The sequence below is a fragment of the Penicillium solitum genome (genome assembly GCF_028829755.1).
Source record: "Penicillium solitum strain IBT 25940 chromosome Unknown utg000005l_segment0_segment0, whole genome shotgun sequence".
Taxonomy (NCBI): Eukaryota; Fungi; Ascomycota; class Eurotiomycetes; order Eurotiales; family Aspergillaceae; genus Penicillium; species Penicillium solitum.
In genome coordinates, this window is record NW_027072125.1 from 3,092,001 (window position 1) to 3,109,061 (window position 17,061).

The following is a 17,061-nucleotide window of genomic DNA, read 5'->3' on the forward strand; positions in this document are numbered from 1 at the left end:
ATATCGTATCCTCATAAACATCTAGGTAAGATTGCTCCGTGATCGAGACTCATTTCTGAAGCGCCTCTTCCATAGCCTTCAAAAAGCAAGCTTTATCAATAGGCCGACCATTCTTCTGACTTCCTTTCCACGCCCGTCGCTGATTGACCTTCCAGTGAGAATCAGTCTTGTGTGTTACCTTTTTCTTTTCATCGCCGATGTCGAGCTTCATAATCAACAACCGCAGCGCCCAGTTCTCTATGCCACCGGCTTGCTTTTCAGTCTCCATAAGGAGGCGTAGAAGTTCGGTGTGCAATTTCCTCAAAACGGCTTTAGTTTCGGTGAAAGCTCCCCGAGTAGTGATCTCCTCCAGGAGGTACTGCTTCATCTCAAGCGTCATGGTTTCGCCTTTTTGGGAACCCTTAAACACGCTTGATAACGTTGTGTTGGAGAAGCCGGGTGATTGCATTGATAGTATGACCGGGAAAGATAGCTTTCCTTCGTCGAGATCGTCACAGAAGCCCTTGTTCTTTGTGTACTACAGCAACGTATTAGCTAGGATCCGGGCTGCGAGCCACAATGTGAGAGATGGCTTACATCTTCGCTTTGAAGGTTCTGGTAGTCATCTCGGATCTGGAAGTGTCTTCCAAGCAAGGTCGCAAACTGACTTATATCAAGGTCACTGGAATATGTTAGCCTGGATCCTGATTTACTGTGAGATGGGGGTTGCAATACCTGTTCACCGTGGCCTCTGATCTCATGAGACGGCTGATGAGACGGAATAAACCTCCAGTCTCTGTGATATGATCAGTAAGTGGGTGCATAAAGATGAATATGCCAATACGTACTGCCGTCAACCATGCTGATATATTGCGCAGGGGTTGGTACATGGGTATGGTAGCTCCAGTGGAGATCGCGTCCCTGTCCGAGCTGCAGGTTACGCATTTCATCTATTCCTGTTAGTCCGAGAATTCTCGCAAGTATGGCTTTCGGGTAGAGTACCTGTGTAAACTGAGACCGCAGATGGTGAAAGCATCTGGACAAGACACAAGGCTTCATTCATCAGATATGTCGCTGTATTGATGGTTTGGCCAACGCCGAATATCTGATGCGCCACTGGCTTTCCGCGTCTGAGGACACTTCCATCCTGGATGTCATCGAGTCTATTTAGATGTCAGTGAGCAGAAACAATTTCAAGTTGAGTCGGGCTGGTTACAGTAATGACGAGTTGTGCAGGAAGTTGACTGCACCCTCTATGATCAAGAGGGCCTTCACTGGCACCTTGTACCATGAGTTCAGAGCTGCTATCAATGTCTGTCTCACATTCTTAGAAGGTAGGGAGCTAATATAGGTGTAGGGATCCAACACGGGCTGTCGATTTCCAGTTAGCACTCGGGTCTCCTCGCCTTCGACGACTTTTAGAGATGGAAACTTACCTCGTCCACTGTGGGATACCGAGGAGAGTACTTAGCCAGCACGTCACTCTCTGTGTCTTCTTTTCAGATATTGTCAGTCTCGTTTGTTGGGAATAGGTATCCCAGCTGGGCCATGGTCTTTTACTTACTTGGAGTTGTATCTTTGAGCACACTCGGTGGGGTGTCTTTGGCCTCTTGTTTGGAGTTACGAAGCTGCTCTGGTATCGTCAAAACCCGCACAGCGTCGCTTCCATACTTTTCAAGGTGGTCTTTATAAGGATTGCGGTCGCCCTTGAAGTAACGACGAGTACAAAGACTCCAAACCCAGTTTCCAGCCATGGAGTGCTCGAGCAGCCTCAGCCACCTGAGAACCGAATCGGACGGGTTAGACGTTGCCTCGTACTGTTCTTTCAACAAACAAAATCGCTCTTCGTGTGCTCGGACCTCGGCCTGGACAACTGCCTTTGCCGCGCAGTGCGTCAGACCCTGTGTAACCGCGACAATATGCACTGCATTGACCAATGGCACATCCCCATTGGTTTTGATATGCGCCGCGTATTCCTTGTCCCAAGAGAACAAGTCATTCACCAAGCATAATTCCGCATATGCGGCATAGCTCATAGGGTCAGCCATCTTTTCTTCCTCTGGGGTGAGGGTGATGCCTGATCCCCATCGGAAATTATAGAGAGTCCAGCTTTGAAATGGTCAGATTGAGTTCTCGAACTAGGGATGGGCTGACATACTCTGCCGCTGCATCGACGATTCTGAACGCCAGGTAGTCGTCTAGACTAGGGAATTCAAGACTTCTCACATCCTGTACCGACGTGGTGAATGTCTGCCAGGCTTTAAGGAAAAATTCGCCGAATACGGGATCCAGACGCAGGTACTCGGCCGCGATCTTGGCCTGGACCTCGGCTTTGCGCTGTGCTCTGGGTGAAACTCTGGTCGATACAGACTTCATACCGCTCTGGTTAATAGCTTGATGAAGCATCTCGTTTTCAAGCGACATCTAAATAACGCATAAGTTTCTTGATTCGCACAAATTGGAAGAGTTCTGGCTTTCATACAGCTTCTTGGTCAGCAGCATTATCGGTTTCATCTGTGTCTCGGTGTTAGTTGTGGTAAATGGACTAGCGATATATTCAAACATACCATCATGAAGGAATGCATATTCCACGGTGTACGCGACAAGGGCAAATCGTTCAGGTAGGCAGTTTGGCGCACATAGCGAAACAAAATTACCAGCATGTGCATTCAGATTGCCGAACTTCGACCCAACGGCATCAATTCCATTGAGGTCGATGTGGCATTGTACTGAAACATGATCGGCAATTACCGTTTGCTTGTGAATATATGGGTTAAAGAGGGAGGAATATGCGGGATTGTTGGCGTAAATTTCGGGATCAATGGCCTCCGCATAGTCATCGGCTATTTTATCCCCCATGGTCATTGACAATTGTTGCTTTGTGTGATTCGAGAAAATGCGATGCTGTACAACGCACATCTCTTAGCCGAGGGGAACCGGGTCGTATAAATAATGGAATTGGAAAACTAGACCGTGCTGAGACAGCTGGCTACGCTAGTTTAGACCGATACTATAGACGTTCTGTTCCGATGCCGGTTTCCTCGTTTTCTACCGTACGATATACACGCAAGGAACCTTGAGACTAGGGCTACTACCTTGCATCAGGCCAGCCCCATAATCAATTAACGTGTCATACAACCAATGACCGTCATTGGCTGCGCCATTAACACTTCTAAAGTGAGACAATATGTTCTCCACCCCTACAGGTCAATCTAAAACACGTTTTCGTCCTTCCATGCATCTTGGAAGCTCCTATCTTGTATCGGTCAGTATATACCATGTCACACATCAAATTGAGAGGTCGATCATATACCCAGTCCGTTTGCTCTTGCCTCTTTGAGTGGACTCTGAAGGATTAAACTTGGGAAAGGACAACACATCGTTGGCATTAACTTTGATTTAACGCCAAGTTGGAAATATCCACCAGTGTGTAGCCATGTGCTGCGGGGAAAGTAAAAAATTCCGGCTTTCGTTCATTTAGTCCATAGATAGGGAGCCATTGAAAAGTTACTAAATTCCACTTAGCCAGCCCCGTTAGTTACACTTTAGTTGCATCCCGCTCGCGCAAACGGGCTGCGCCAATAACATACAAGCGCGTTAGTGCATCACGGAGTATTTTCCCCCTCGTTATCTACTCCGTAGCCTAGTCACAACCGGCATGCTCGGAGGGACCTTTGTAAAACGGCCGACTGGGCCCGCGCTTGTGTGTTTTAATTTGGCGAGTTGCATCCGGGCGGGAGATGTGGATATATGGTGGAGATGAGAGAGTTCGGGAAGATTCCCGGAACAGCCTAGACGCAGTAAGTACGGAGTAGCGCATATGTACACATGCAGCTATCCAGGATCGTCATTTGTGTTGCCTATTTTAGATTCTCGCCGCTTTTACAACTGTTTCCCAAAGCCCTGGAGGATCACCGGGTAATTCGTAGATGTCAGAATGGGCTCAAAAGCAAGCCGGATCACGTGCTAATTGAGTAATGCGTGGTGATCATGGACTATACCCAAGAGGGATTAGCCCCTTTATATATCGATGTCACTTTTGTTACATTAGAGACATGTACGGAGTACAGAGTACACAATTACCATGCGTGTTACATTTCCTGCTTTGGGGGACCTCCCAGCTAAGAGCAAAACCCTGTTTTTTTGTGGTCTGTAAAGTCCTAGTGGGTCTGGGAATGAAGCGCGGCAGTACTTTTTCTCTGCATTCCCGCCCCTTGGTCGCCTACTCTTGCATACCACTAGCGTGGGACCAAGCTTATCCGATTCAATGTCCTACTTCTGTACCTGTGATGTAAGGCTAACTATTACTACCTTACTGGGTCGGGCTCGAGAGGGAAAGTTAGACGACACCGTCAAAAATCCTCACTGTGTTATATTATGAGACCACAATTCCCGATCTGGAGCGACAGAATTTGATTATATGGAGTTGACTTATCTACGCCTCTTACTGCCTCGCTTGAACAATACAGCTTTTTCATATTCATTTCGCATTCGTATGAGATTGATCTAGTCAGTCAGCGCCTAGCATGTCTATCCGATCATGGCTAAACATCTCTTTCCTGCTTGGAGTTCGAGTTCCACTCAAGCCAGTTCGTTATGGACAGTCGATGAGCCAGATTTTGAATCATCGTGGATATCCACCGGGATCTTATGGTCCTCACCACTTCCCACCAGAGCATCTGGGCCGTCGAAGATCACGGCGATTTGCTCCAGTGAGTAGCCTTTGGTTTCGGGGTAGAAGAAGTATGCCGTGACACCGAATATGATCAGCACAACAATGAACACAATATAATATTTCCATGCAATGGCACCCAATGCAATGGGATTGACGAATGTGTTGAAAAACATGCCAACAATCGTGGAGACCCATGTGACGGTCAGACCGCGGGATCGGAGGCGGAAGGGCCAGATTTCGCAGGGATATGAGGTGAGGAAGGGGGTTCTGACAACAGATGAGGTTTATTAGCAACTATAAATATGGAGAGGGGAGCGGGAGTACTAGGCAGGGAAAACTCACAGAGCAACACAATATCCTGCGAAGAAAATGAAAAGGAACGGGATGACGGCAGCACCAGTTGTAGTATCGCCGGTCATCGCGAAGGACCCTGAAAGAGCTGTGACAAGCACATAACTCACAAACATAATCACGGCCGAGGCTATGAAAAGTGGACGGCGTCCTAGCCGATCAATCAAAAAGGCTCCAGTTGCAGCAAACACTAGATCCCACATCTGCAGGCAAGCGGAAATAAGAGTCTGGTCTCGAACATTTGTGACTCCAATAGATGTCAGAATTAGGGCCAGGTAGTATGAAATCACACCATTGCCAACCCACTGGGCAAACATTCCCAAGCTGATAGAAATCATCAACCGACGACGGTTACCCGGTGTCTTGACCATCTCTGCGTAGGAACCGTTATTACTTGCCTCCCTCTCTGCCCGAATGGTGTGAAGAATCTCCTGGAATTCGTAGTTCACCAAAGGCGAGGAAGCATCACCCGCAGCATGGTATTTTGTAAGTATTTCACGTGCTTCCTCCTCCCGGTCAACCGAAACCAACCACCGAGGGCTCTCTGGGGCAAAGAAAAATCCAGGTAAAGCAACAAGTGGCACCAGCGCTTGCAGGAGTGATGGAAGTCGCCAGGACCAACCAGATGAGTATGTCCGTGTAGCGAAGACCACCCAAGCCGCGACTGTTCCACCAACGTACCATCCCGACATGAAAAGAGAATTGAGGATCCCACGGTGGGTCGGGTAGGCAATTTCGTTGATTAAGAGGGGAACAGCGTTTCCAAACAGGGCAGAAGCAACTCCCAAGAATAGACGGGCCAGTAAGAATGCCGTGTCATTTGGTGCCGCTGCTTGGAGGACACTGCCGAGAATCAGGAAGATATATCCCGTGTAAACTCCTGGCTTGCGTCCATAGCGATTGGCAATCCACGACGCAGTTGGGTATCCGACACCACATCCGAGCCAGTAGATTGCATTGATCCATCCAAGCCAAGCGCCAGCTGGATGGTCCATGAATGTTTTCCACTGGTCGAGGGCTTCAAGACCATTCATTAAAGATCCGTCATACCCGTTGGCAGATGAGTACAACACCAAAGAAAGGATGATAAAGTTCAGACGCAAAAGATGCCCCTTCTTCCACCAAGGAATACCATCTGCTGGGAGGACAGTAGTCAGATGGTCAACTGGAACAGAGTTGCTAGGATTCTTTGTAGGATTGACCCCCATAGTGTGGACGGTTCAGATAGTTCCCGCGAAAGGTAGAAGGCTTGTGGGCAAAACAAACCGAGGGGTTGTATGAGCCTTTTATCAACCAAGGGCGATGACTCTTGCCGAGATTTCCGATGGTCCCTGTTCTCATGATCATGGCTTTTCACAATTTCGTTTCAAGGCGCTGCAGAAATTCCTAAACCGTGTTGGTTTAGAGACAATCAAGAGCGATGGAAGGGTATGTCGACCAATCAATTGGGTGAGTTCCCACCACAATCCGGTCTTTCATATCCCCGCTGACATGGTTCGACTGCATGAACTTCTCCGGCAGCAATTGCGGGATGGATTTTGCGGAGTACATGGGGATGGGGTCGGCATTGAGCCAGTTGCTGGGACGCGGAGAAAAGGAGAAACGGAGAAACGGAGAAACCCACAATAAAAATCAGGTGACAACCAATCATGTCGTTCAATGTCAACCCAATCAGTCCGCGATGTGTCGATGTACACTCCGAGAATTCGCGAAAGTGCTGCGTGACGCGCAGAACGAAGCAAAAAAAAAAAATGGGTACTCTCTCACAGGCACTAGAGCCCAAGATACATAGGCAGCGTGCCATTTCCTTGATGTGGGAGATTTTTATCCTTTGCTTTCAAACACCACTTAGACAAAATGCCGTTTGTTGACACCGCGATCAATGAGGTGGACGAATCGTTTGTGCAAATCGCAAATGCTGACATCGATGTGATTCTCAAACAACTCACACAAGATGAAAAAGTCGCGCTTTTAACAGGTGCGTATTGGCGTCCACAAACATGAGAGATGAAGCTGACCCTTTTTCATTCACAGGCGAGGACTTTTGGCATACCGTTCCCATACCAAGGCTAGGTATCCCCTCGATTCGAGTTTCAGATGGTCCCAATGGAGTACGGGGCACTCGCTTTTTCAGCAGCGTTCCTGCCGCATGCTTGCCATGCGGGACTGCAATCGGCGCAACATTTGATCGAGACCTCGCTGTTGAGATCGGACATGTGCTCGCCGCAGAAGCGAAAGCCAAAGGCGCACACGTTTTACTTGGTCCAACAATCAACATTGCGCGCGGTCCACTGGGAGGAAGAGGCTTCGAGTCGTACTCTGAAGACCCAATCCTGTCTGGTGTTCTCGCGGGTCACTACTGCAGGGGACTGAAGGAGAGGAATATCAGCGCAACTCTCAAGCACTTTGTTTGCAATGATCAAGAGCATGAGCGTATGGCTGTCAGCTCTATCGTGACCGATCGAGCGCTGAGGGAAATTTACTTGCTCCCGTTTCAGATTGCGATCGCCCTTGGGAGCCCCGACGCAGTAATGACGGCGTACAATAAAGTGAATGGTGTACATGCGGCTGAGAATAAGACCTTGTTGCAAGATATTCTCCGTGGAGAATGGGGCTGGGACGGATTGGTGATGAGTGACTGGTAACAACTCCCTTGCTTTTCCCAAATGGTGCGGATTCAAGTATGCTAATCAACGCTTTGCTTCTCTTTCAGGTTCGGAACATACAGTACATCCGAAGCCGTGGTGGCGGGTCTAGATTTGGAGATGCCAGGCCCTCCAAGATGGCGCGGCGCTGCCTTGACACACGCCATCACATCCAACAAAGTCCCACTTGGTGCATTGAACGATCGGGTCAGAGCAGTTCTGAAACTCGTGCAAAAGGCAAGCAAGTCAGGCGTCCCTGAGCGGGCTCCAGAGACACAGCTAAATCGACCCGAAGACCGAGCGCTACTGAGAAAAATTGCGTCCGAAGCGATCGTACTTCTGAAGAACGAAGGTAATATTCTCCCATTAAACAAAAGCAAAAAGGTCGCAATCATTGGACCTAACGCCAAAATTGCAACCTATTGTGGAGGTGGCAGTGCGGCATTGAACCCATACTATGCTGTGACACCCTTCGATGGTATCTCCGCTTCAGCTCTGAGCGATGTGGAGTTTGCACAGGGTATCTACGGTCATCAAATGCTGCCCCTTCTCGGAAAGCGCCTTCGTAGCGAGGATGATCTGGTTGGGTTTACCTTGAACATTTTCAATGATCCTCCAACCCTGGCCACCAGAAAGCCTCTCGAGCAACGGCACGAAACCGATTCGATGATCATTTTCATGGACTATAATCATCCGGATTTGCATAAGACTTGGTATGCAGATGCAGAGGGATATTTCATTCCTGAAGAGTCCGGGATGTACGATTTCGGTCTTACCGTTCATGGCACAGCAAAGCTATTCGTCGACGGTGAGCTTCTCATCAACAACGCCGACATACAAAGACCCGGAACCAGCTTTTTCGGCAGTGGCACATTGGAGGACACAGCAGCTTTGGAGTTAGAAGCTGGTCGGAAATACAAGATCCATGTGCAATGGGGATGTGGCAAAACCAGCACATTCAGAGTCCCTGGTGTGGTCGATTTCGGACACGGTGGATTCCGCTTTGGGGCATGCAAACGCCTCTCCCCTCAGGATGGTATCGCTGAGGCTGTTAAATTGGCTTCAAATGTCGACCAGGTCATCCTAATTGCAGGACTGAGCGCCGAATGGGAATCGGAGGGCGAGGACAGGTCGCACATGGCCTTGCCGCCCTATACGGATGAGTTGATCTCACAAGTGTTGGATGCCAATCCCAGCACCGCTATTGTCATTCAAAGTGGCACTCCCGTCGAGATGCCTTGGGTTCACAAAGCTAAAAGCATTATCCACGCGTGGTATGGAGGAAACGAGACAGGCAATGGTATTGCTGACGTCGTATTTGGTGATGTAAATCCAGTAAGTATTCCTGCATGCCCATCGCTCATGCAGAATAACGGTAACTGACAACCATGTGCTCTCTGAACAGTCTGGCAAGCTTCCTCTTACATTCCCTCGACGCCTGAAAGACAATCCCACCTTCTTCAATTATCGATCCGAGGGTGGCCGAGTTCTGTATGGAGAAGATGTCTATGTGGGATATCGATACTACGACGGGTTGGAAATCGACCCACTGTTCCCCTTTGGCCACGGACTTTCCTACACCACTTTCAAGCTCTCGGATCTGGAGCTGATCAGGGATTCAAACAGCCATCTGAAAATAAAGTGTAAGGTGCAAAACACGGGGTCGAGAACCGGTGCAGAGGTCCTCCAAGTATATGTGGCTCCGGTGTCTCCGCCTATCAAGCGCCCTGTCAAGGAACTCAAGGAGTTCCGCAAGTGTTTGCTAGAACCATTGTCGGAAGAAGTTGTAACGATTCCGCTGGATCTGATTCGTGCAACAAGCTTCTGGGATGAGAAGAGTGGAAGTTGGTGTAGTCACAGTGGGGCCTACAAAGTCATGGTTGGAACAAGCAGTCGCGGAGACTTCTTAGAAGGCTCTTTGGATCTGAACGAAACAGTGTTCTGGTCTGGGGGTTGGCAGGTAGCCAATTGATAATCAGATATTGCGCTATGAATTTTCCTTGTCGGGTCAACACTTTACACATGTATGTAAAGAGGAATCATTATTATCTTGGCAGTCATCTCTGGATACGATCTGTATCTACCCATGTCTGTAGATGCATGGTGTTCATGCTTTCACTGCTGTCCAGTCGGGACAGTATGTCAGTGGACAGTTGAACATATTCGGCCGCTTGTTTTGATATGGGATCATCAGGGTGAAATGGACAGGCCAGAAGACTTGTCATGATATCGCGCACTTTGTTGGCGAGATGTAAACCATTCGCCTCCAAACTCAAGCGTGGAAAATGAAATAGAATGAAGAACAACTGACGGCAAAGCTTTTCCCTCTCCAACCAAAGCGATCTTTGATCCAAACCTGCGGGTTTGGTATTTGTTGCTGAAGGCTGAGCTTGATGATGAGACTGTGCGGCTTCCAACTGATCCAAGATGAGACTCTGCAGCCAAAGATGGGTGACGTGTAGATTTGCTCGCAGTGATGAGAGTTGCAATTGAATGGCTTTTGTATTCTCGTCAATGACACCCTCGTTGAAATTTTCCGGGGTTGACTCCCATGGTTGGAGAAACGAGGGAATATCGATGAGTAGATTCTGGAGACAATCCAGGCGCTCTTGGAAGTACAAGACTTGTGCCCGAGGGTCCTTGGCTCTGATACATGCGCACGGATCATCTGCAACTGTGCTTGGATGGGAGCTTCTGATCGCGGCCCAAAACACGCGCGAATGAAAGATAAAGCCTGACACTAAGCATGGTTCGTTGTTGGAATTTGCAAGCACCTCGTGTTCAAAGATAAATTCATCATCCACTTCGAGCGGCATGAGATCTTCTGGATTGATGGAATTTAGCAAAACTGGATCCAGATAAGTGAGTCGCTCCCCGAGTAAATTTTGCAGATGAGCGTGGCTAGAGGATAAATAACCGTGTTAACTTCGCGAACACAAAGGTTTTCCGAAGATCTGATGATACTCACACGAAACAATAAAAAATAAGCCAGAACCCTTTCTTGCGTAGTTGAGTCTCGATGCAATTGAGACCGTCGTAGTCCGAAATCCGATGAAGATTCAGAAGACGCGCGATTTGCATCGCTTCTACACTCAACATACGGGCCCAATTGTGATCTCCAAGCTGTAGGTAAGCCGCGAAAAATAGATACGGAACAGTAAATTTCTGAAAATTGAGCTCGTCGAAATACGAGGATGTTTTCAGCCCCATCACTTTCTGGTAACAGAAGTGAATGAACTCCTTGCGGGATGAGAACCTCAAGGAGTACGAATCTGATTGGTAGGCCTGGAATCTGCTTCTCATGGTAGCCACTACCAGCGCAGCGATGGATAGAATGAGCGCAAGGAACCCATCATCCTCACGGTCTTGGTCCTCCTGAAGTGCTTTCCGGAATGACGGACGATGAACAATCGGAACCATTGGGTAGATGTAATCCAGATAGTCTTGCATAATCGCTTTAAACAGAGCTCGATCGCAGAGATCATCAGTCCTGTGTGGAACTGTTGGAACATGATGTGCTTGCGGTCGTATCTCTGTAGGGTACCTTCATGGGAGTTAGGACATGGCCAGGGAATTCCAGCAAGCGGGTAATACGGCGTACCGCTTTTTGGGTCCTCTGATCTTCGACGGTAAATCAAACGTGCATGACAGGTTTAAATGCTCACATCGCACGCACCGCGACATGATATGCCCGGACCGTTGGAGTTTGCATTTTACCTTTCGCTTGCGACATGTATCGCATGCCTGGGTTGATATATCTGTACGAGTGGATTGAGTCCCCTGTAACATCATGAGTAAGAATAAAACAGTAGAGCCAACATTTTATACGTGAAAATAAGGAAGCGGTCGATCCCCAGGAAGTCACTTTAAATCGTCGGTAGTTCCGGAAGTCGTTCTCTATAAAGTCACGATGAGTGGGATCAGAGACCTCCAGGGCTCGGGAGCGCCCGGGCCCGCTCAGACTACGCTTAGTAAGCCAGTCACCGGGCCCGGGCCATCCATATGTTTACGTAATGAGCAGGTGATGCCCTAACTAACAGCCCTAGAACTGTTGGGTTACCAACGCATATCATCTATAGGTAGCATCTATAATATAAAACATAGTATAGAGGTAGTAGATTATGTGGTAATCTTTCATTTCCTTTTCATAGCCGTAGAGCTGTCAACAACCTTTTCCCGGTCATACTCTCTGTTCTCTATACCAAGGACAGTGCCGAACAAGTAAGAAACGATTATATCCATAGACGTTTGGGGCAGAAATATAAAATTGCTTTGTTATTGTTCTCTCGTTGATCCCAACCAATACCAACCCTAATTGATCACTATTTGGCAAACAAGGACAGAAAAGAAAATTCCCAGCTCAAAGTATATACTTGAACATCGGCGAACGGTCACCCATCAACTGTAACTCGTGATCGGTATATTTGGTGTAAATTTCCTCTCTGCTCATCTCCGCGTTCCGTTTATTGGTATACCACAGCTTGACTTCCAGGATGATACTTGCCGCCACTCCTGCCGCGGCAAACGCAAAAGAGCTTCCAAATCCGGTGGGGTACATCGGGGCTTCGCGCTCAATGTATATAAAGGAACCCACGAGGCCGCCTGCATTACCTAGGCTTAGCATGAAGGCGATGCCCATGGATTGCTTTCTTGGCCCGGCAAGGTTATTGGATGTCCACGCGTTGGTTCCGGGAATGATCGGGTATAGGCCAATGCAAGCGAGAACAACTGCGAAATAGCAAGCCGCAATATTATCCTTGATACTCTCGGCTAGCGAGAAGAGGACCGCAAATGCAATAATAACCAACAATTGACCGCTAACAATGATCGGCATACGCCACCTTAATTTGTCCGCAAGGAGTGCAAATAGGTATGCAGATATGGCACCAGCGATATATGGCGGAATCGAGAGCAGTTGAGCATTCGCCGCAGTATATCCCATATTAGTGATGATCTGGGGAAGGGAAAACTTCAGACCGTAATTGGGAACCGTATTAGACCAGATATTGAGGACTTGTAGGTAAAGGTGCGAATCCTTAAAGACACTGAACAATGTTTTCCAGTCAAATTTATCCGCGTTTTCGTCGACCACAATGCGGCCTCTCTCGGCTTGTTTCCTTAGTAACAGATACCGAATTTCATCAGGTTCAAGCCATTTAGTGGACAGCTCGGGTGAGTCCACGAGACAGAAAAAGCAGACAAATGCTAGGAACACAGATGCGGCTCCTTCAATAATGAAGATCCATCTCCAGCCAGCATAGCCACCAATGCCATCCATTTTTGTGAGACCAAATGCGAGGAGCCCAGAGAATGCGCCAGATAGTGAACTTGCAGTATAGAAAAGTGCAAGTCTGGTTTGGGTTTCATGCTGCAAATACCATCGAGAAACCAGCCAAACAGCTGCGGGGAAGAATCCGGCTCTATCAAGATGATGTATAATAGATTAGCCACTTGATTGTCTGAGGTAAGGAAGAAATAAATGGCCTTACTCAAATACGCCTAGGAGGAAGCGAGTTGCACAAAGGGCAGAAAAGTTTTGGACGAGCCCCGTGACCGTTATAACGGTGCCCCAGGCAAATGTCAATATCCCCAAATAAACAGATGGCTTCTTGAATTTGCCGAGCAGAATATTGCTAGGAACCTCTGCAATGAAGTCAATATCCATAAAACAAGTGATGAATTATATATCGAAGCTTCCCCTTACCACAAAGCACATAAGGGACAAAGAAGATTGCGAGAGCAATATTGTACTGAGTGCCAGACATGTTCAAATCCGGCAGTAGGCCTTCAATTTTAGCATTTCCTATGAGATTCCTGAATTAGCAAAGGAAAAGGCCAAGAAGCAGGGGCAATGGCAAAATCACCAATATTTGCTCGGTCAATGTAGGAACAAAGATAAAGAATCATCAACACAGAGCAGAGACGCCAATCAACCTAAATCGAGTGTTAAATGTCTCAGGGAACTAGACCAATGGCAGGATTTATGCTGACCTTTCGAACACATTTCTTTCTTCTTTCATCTGAAAAGTTGGCAAGGAAATCCGCATCCTCGATGTTCAACCCGGCTTCTATATATGCCTGGTGGAGATTTGGGGTCGCCTCCAGACCTTTATCAGGGAAGGAATTTTCGACCTCTCTGACGCTGGATGGTTTTGATGTAGACATAGCAAAATATATTGACAAATGTGCTTTCTGGGGAGAAACAGAATAGCACAAGACGGTCTATCGGTTGACGTTTATATACTGCGCACTTCCCCACAACCCCCCGCGCTCGCCACGAACAATTCCGGGGCAGAGAAATAGCTGCGAGAGAGATCACATCTGCGGGGTAATTGGGTTTCCATAGTGTATGTTTGCCGAGCTTGGGAAAGTCGAAATAAAGCGAAGATTGAAATGAGCTCGTCACTCCCTTAGTCGCAGGGCCCGAGCATGACCGAAAATCACCGGTACCGGTACCTAGCTTTGTATATGTAACCGACGATATTAGGTCAAAGTGCCAGCTTAAATCAATAAGGTCTTTGTTGATATAGCATTATTCACATAACTAGAAAACCCCCACCAAATACAATTTCTTCCAATGTTCAATTATAGGATGACATATCATCACGCAGATAGGTTCTTCCTTCTAGATCTCTCTCTCTCCCTCAATCAACTATCAATCTTGCACATGAATCTCTATCATTTCCTATGTATACAGCATTCTCGCAATATCTCTTTGCTAGCAAAACCATTCATACCCAAAAATACAGGATAGGGATCGTTAGAACGGTGTCATGCGGCTTTAGATAATGGTTCAATATAATAAGTAAAATAAAAGGCTGGTGGCGAAGCATCCAAAATGGATACATAATATCCCTCGAATCATCAGTGTGTAGTAATCAGATCTTCGCCGACCTAGAGACCGATGTGGCTTCACCCAAAAAGATCAATCGATCATTGCCAGACTCATGCTGCCAAGATGACTTCAAGCTGGCTCTGGCACCCACGAGTGCTTGTGAGCGCACCCACCTAGAGGCTATCTGTTTGGCGCGCTCATCACCATCGGTCGATGCATCGTACATGAGCAGGCACGAGGACACTATAGCCGCGATATGTTGCAAAATATCCCTCCCGCGCCACAAGAGTTCCTCCCTGTTTGTACTCCGTGTGATCTCAAAAAGAGCGTTTAATCTTCCTTCCACAATAGCACACTCCTCCACAAACCTCGTTTGGCAGCTCTTCAAAATAGTCTTTGTCCATTCAACCAAAACAAAGCACGCCGACCTCTCACCCTGCAACCGTTTATCGGTAAGAACTCGAATAACGTCCTCCGCCATCACACTGACTGTGCCCTCCCAGATGGCATTGACAGTTGTGTCTCGATAGATCTTGGCGATGTTCAGGATACCGCCATCTTCATTATTCTCACAGTAACCAACGCCACCCAGGCATTCCATACATGCGCGAAGTCCGTGAGTCGAATTCACACTAACAGTGGCCTTCAGGGCAGGTGTGATCAGACGCAGGAGAGTGGCAGCCTTGACAGAGTTTTGTGGGATAAGTCCAGCAGCGTTGGTACTGCGGACCATGGAGTCCCAGCTCTGCTCGATGGCACCCTGCAGCGCAACCCCGAAGAATGTGAAGTGCATTGCCGCAGAGTACTTCACCATCTCGTCCGCCATCCATCGCACATGCGGCACATTCTCCTGTAGAAGCACTCCACGCGTCTTCCGGATGCGAGTGTACGCCCTGCAAATGGATAGGCCGCGGCCCCAGCCTGCTGCTGATCCACCAGCGCAATAGAGTCGGGTGATATTAAGCACGGTCGAGATGGCATTGATGCCCTTTCCTTCCTCTCCGACCAGCCATCCACGGACCCCCTTCAACTCCAACTCCGCCGTGGGTAGAGATTTCGTGCCCAGCTTGTTCTTCAAACGCTGTATACGAATGCCGTTCAACTCGCTCGCAGTACTCTGCTTTTCGGAGCGACGCCGCATAGGGGCGAAGAAGAGGCTGAGACCCTTCTCAGTCTGCGCAAGTAACAGGGCCATGTCAGAGTCAGTGGCACTGCTGAACCACTTGAACCCGTCGATGCGCCACGGACCAAGTTGCAATCCATGGGCATCGATATCTCGTCCCTGTTCGACATCTTGCGATATCTCGTGTGTCGTCAAACGCCGCGCCAGTGTCTCCGTCTCCCGCACATCACTGCCACCCGTTCTCTCTGTCATCCATTGTCCACTAGTCCAAGCCTCACTAGGGTCATCTGATACAAGACGTCTGTATGCTTCTTGGAGAACCGCACGACGGCCAGGCTGGTCACCATCCACATCGTCCAGGCGTGCCGCCAGCAATTTGGCCGCTCCGTCTGTCATCGAGGCTGGACAGCCCGTCATCGCAGCACTGGGCGACCACACATGGTTTAGTGCGAACTGATGCACACGTCGATTCCATTGTTCATTGCTCTCATTGTAGGCTGCTGTAACCAAACCCTCCTCTTGTCCAATGATTTTCAGTTTTCTCCATCCTTCTCCGGTGATTAATGGGTCAACGCGATTCTCGTTACCGAAGGTATTAAGTGGTCGAATGATAGGTGGGTTCACCTCGGCATCGGTCGCCAAGTTCAGGATAACTGGATCCAGTGCACGACGCGATAGGTTGTGGACTGAGACACCAACTGAGGATTCGCGTGGCAGGTAGAGTTTGAGAATTCTAGCGAGGGCTGAATCATCCGAAGCGGTCAGGGAGCTGGAATTTGCGGACCCATCGTTGACGAAGGTATATGCCGGGGGAACAGTGGGGATGGATTGGAAGAAGCCATCCGTGGATGATGAGGGCTTTCTGGTGCTTGATACCATCTTGTCTGTTCAGTTTGTATGTGGGGAAATGAAGTTGGGGTATCGGTTTCCTCCAGGTACACCCTATATAAGCTCCGTATAGCGTTGATCACAACCGAGGTTCTCCATATGGTACCCGTTTTTGATACCCCAGTTCCACCGGATATAACGTAGATCCTATTGGCTACTAATCTCTTTTGTACCCACATTTTGGGTATACCGGGTATCTTCCACCGGATATAATCCATCTGGTGACTCAAGAGCCCACATAGAACATAGAAGTATATTATTTTCTTCGTATATATACATGGTGTGCCAGATAACTATCTTACATTCACCTCCCCCTATCGAGTCGCACCAGCAGAGTTAGAAGGTTTTTTGCAGTCGCATTCCCAAACGTCCGGCCAGCAGGGTCTTTCGAAAGGAATTGCGCCGGGCGGCTGCGATGGAAATCAAGGTGAAGCTATAGAGGTAGGGCATAGAGTGGTCTCGTATTTATGTAGATACTGGCCCTGGAGGGATCATAGATGTCACCAGTGACCAGTCTGACAATGGATGTCCAGCACCTTACCTCAGATATATCATAATTCGCCCT

At 48.3% G+C, this 17,061-nt stretch overlaps 6 protein-coding genes across 6 annotated transcripts; 1 reads left to right on the forward strand and 5 right to left on the reverse strand.

The window, feature by feature from the left end:
• Positions 1 to 10: 10 nt before the first annotated feature.
• On the reverse strand, positions 11 to 2,921 carry N7455_008764 (bifunctional terpene synthase/polyprenyl synthetase family protein). The gene is made up of 11 exons (XM_040957887.2): positions 2,547 to 2,921; positions 2,462 to 2,493; positions 2,138 to 2,403; positions 1,544 to 2,088; positions 1,416 to 1,474; positions 1,196 to 1,350; positions 982 to 1,142; positions 828 to 929; positions 715 to 775; positions 577 to 661; positions 11 to 517 (listed from the first exon to the last, which is right to left on the reverse strand). Exons 1-11 carry the CDS (start codon positions 2,896 to 2,898, stop codon positions 50 to 52), a joined length of 2,286 nt encoding a protein of 761 aa, XP_040811590.2. The 5' UTR covers positions 2,899 to 2,921; the 3' UTR covers positions 11 to 49.
• A 1,527-nt stretch (positions 2,922 to 4,448) lies between these two features.
• Positions 4,449 to 6,213, reverse strand: N7455_008765 (uncharacterized protein; the record flags this gene model as incomplete). Its single annotated transcript, XM_040957914.2, has 2 exons — positions 4,449 to 4,921; positions 4,997 to 6,213. The coding sequence occupies 2 exons, from the start codon at positions 6,211 to 6,213 to the stop codon at positions 4,561 to 4,563; spliced, it is 1,578 nt and encodes a 525-aa protein (XP_040811714.2). The 3' UTR covers positions 4,449 to 4,560.
• A 509-nt stretch (positions 6,214 to 6,722) lies between these two features.
• Positions 6,723 to 9,622, forward strand: N7455_008766 (beta-glucosidase; the record flags this gene model as incomplete). The annotated part of the gene is made up of 4 exons (XM_040957909.2): positions 6,723 to 6,983; positions 7,040 to 7,646; positions 7,719 to 8,985; positions 9,056 to 9,622. Exons 1-4 carry the CDS (start codon positions 6,863 to 6,865, stop codon positions 9,620 to 9,622), a joined length of 2,562 nt encoding a protein of 853 aa, XP_040811608.2. The 5' UTR covers positions 6,723 to 6,862.
• Positions 9,623 to 9,707: 85 nt separating this feature from the next.
• On the reverse strand, positions 9,708 to 11,100 carry N7455_008767 (fungal specific transcription factor domain-containing protein; the record flags this gene model as incomplete). The annotated part of the gene is made up of 2 exons (XM_040957844.2): positions 9,708 to 10,551; positions 10,619 to 11,100. The coding sequence occupies 2 exons, from the start codon at positions 11,098 to 11,100 to the stop codon at positions 9,708 to 9,710; spliced, it is 1,326 nt and encodes a 441-aa protein (XP_040811603.2).
• A 910-nt stretch (positions 11,101 to 12,010) lies between these two features.
• N7455_008768 (uncharacterized protein) lies at positions 12,011 to 13,815 on the reverse strand (the record flags this gene model as incomplete). Its single annotated transcript, XM_040957927.2, has 5 exons — positions 12,011 to 13,070; positions 13,140 to 13,293; positions 13,355 to 13,453; positions 13,515 to 13,584; positions 13,642 to 13,815. 5 exons carry the CDS (start codon positions 13,813 to 13,815, stop codon positions 12,011 to 12,013), a joined length of 1,557 nt encoding a protein of 518 aa, XP_040811673.2.
• A 713-nt stretch (positions 13,816 to 14,528) lies between these two features.
• N7455_008769 (uncharacterized protein) lies at positions 14,529 to 16,487 on the reverse strand (the record flags this gene model as incomplete). Its single annotated transcript, XM_040957968.2, has 1 exon — positions 14,529 to 16,487. The coding sequence occupies one exon, from the start codon at positions 16,485 to 16,487 to the stop codon at positions 14,529 to 14,531; it is 1,959 nt and encodes a 652-aa protein (XP_040811683.2).
• Between the last annotated feature and the right edge of the window lie 574 nt (positions 16,488 to 17,061).

Bases quoted from the DNA above. Each gene is read 5' to 3' on its own strand.
- N7455_008764 (XM_040957887.2), bottom strand. From the start codon at position 2,898: ATGTGCGTTGTACAGCATCGCATTTTCTCGAATCACACAAAGCAACAA. The intron at 2,089-2,137 runs GTATGTCAGCCC...ACCATTTCAAAG, and splicing joins ATCGTCGATGCAGCGGCAGA to CTGGACTCTCTATAATTTCC. The intron at 1,475-1,543 runs GTAAGTAAAAGA...ATATCTGAAAAG, and splicing joins GCTCAAAGATACAACTCCAA to AAGACACAGAGAGTGACGTG.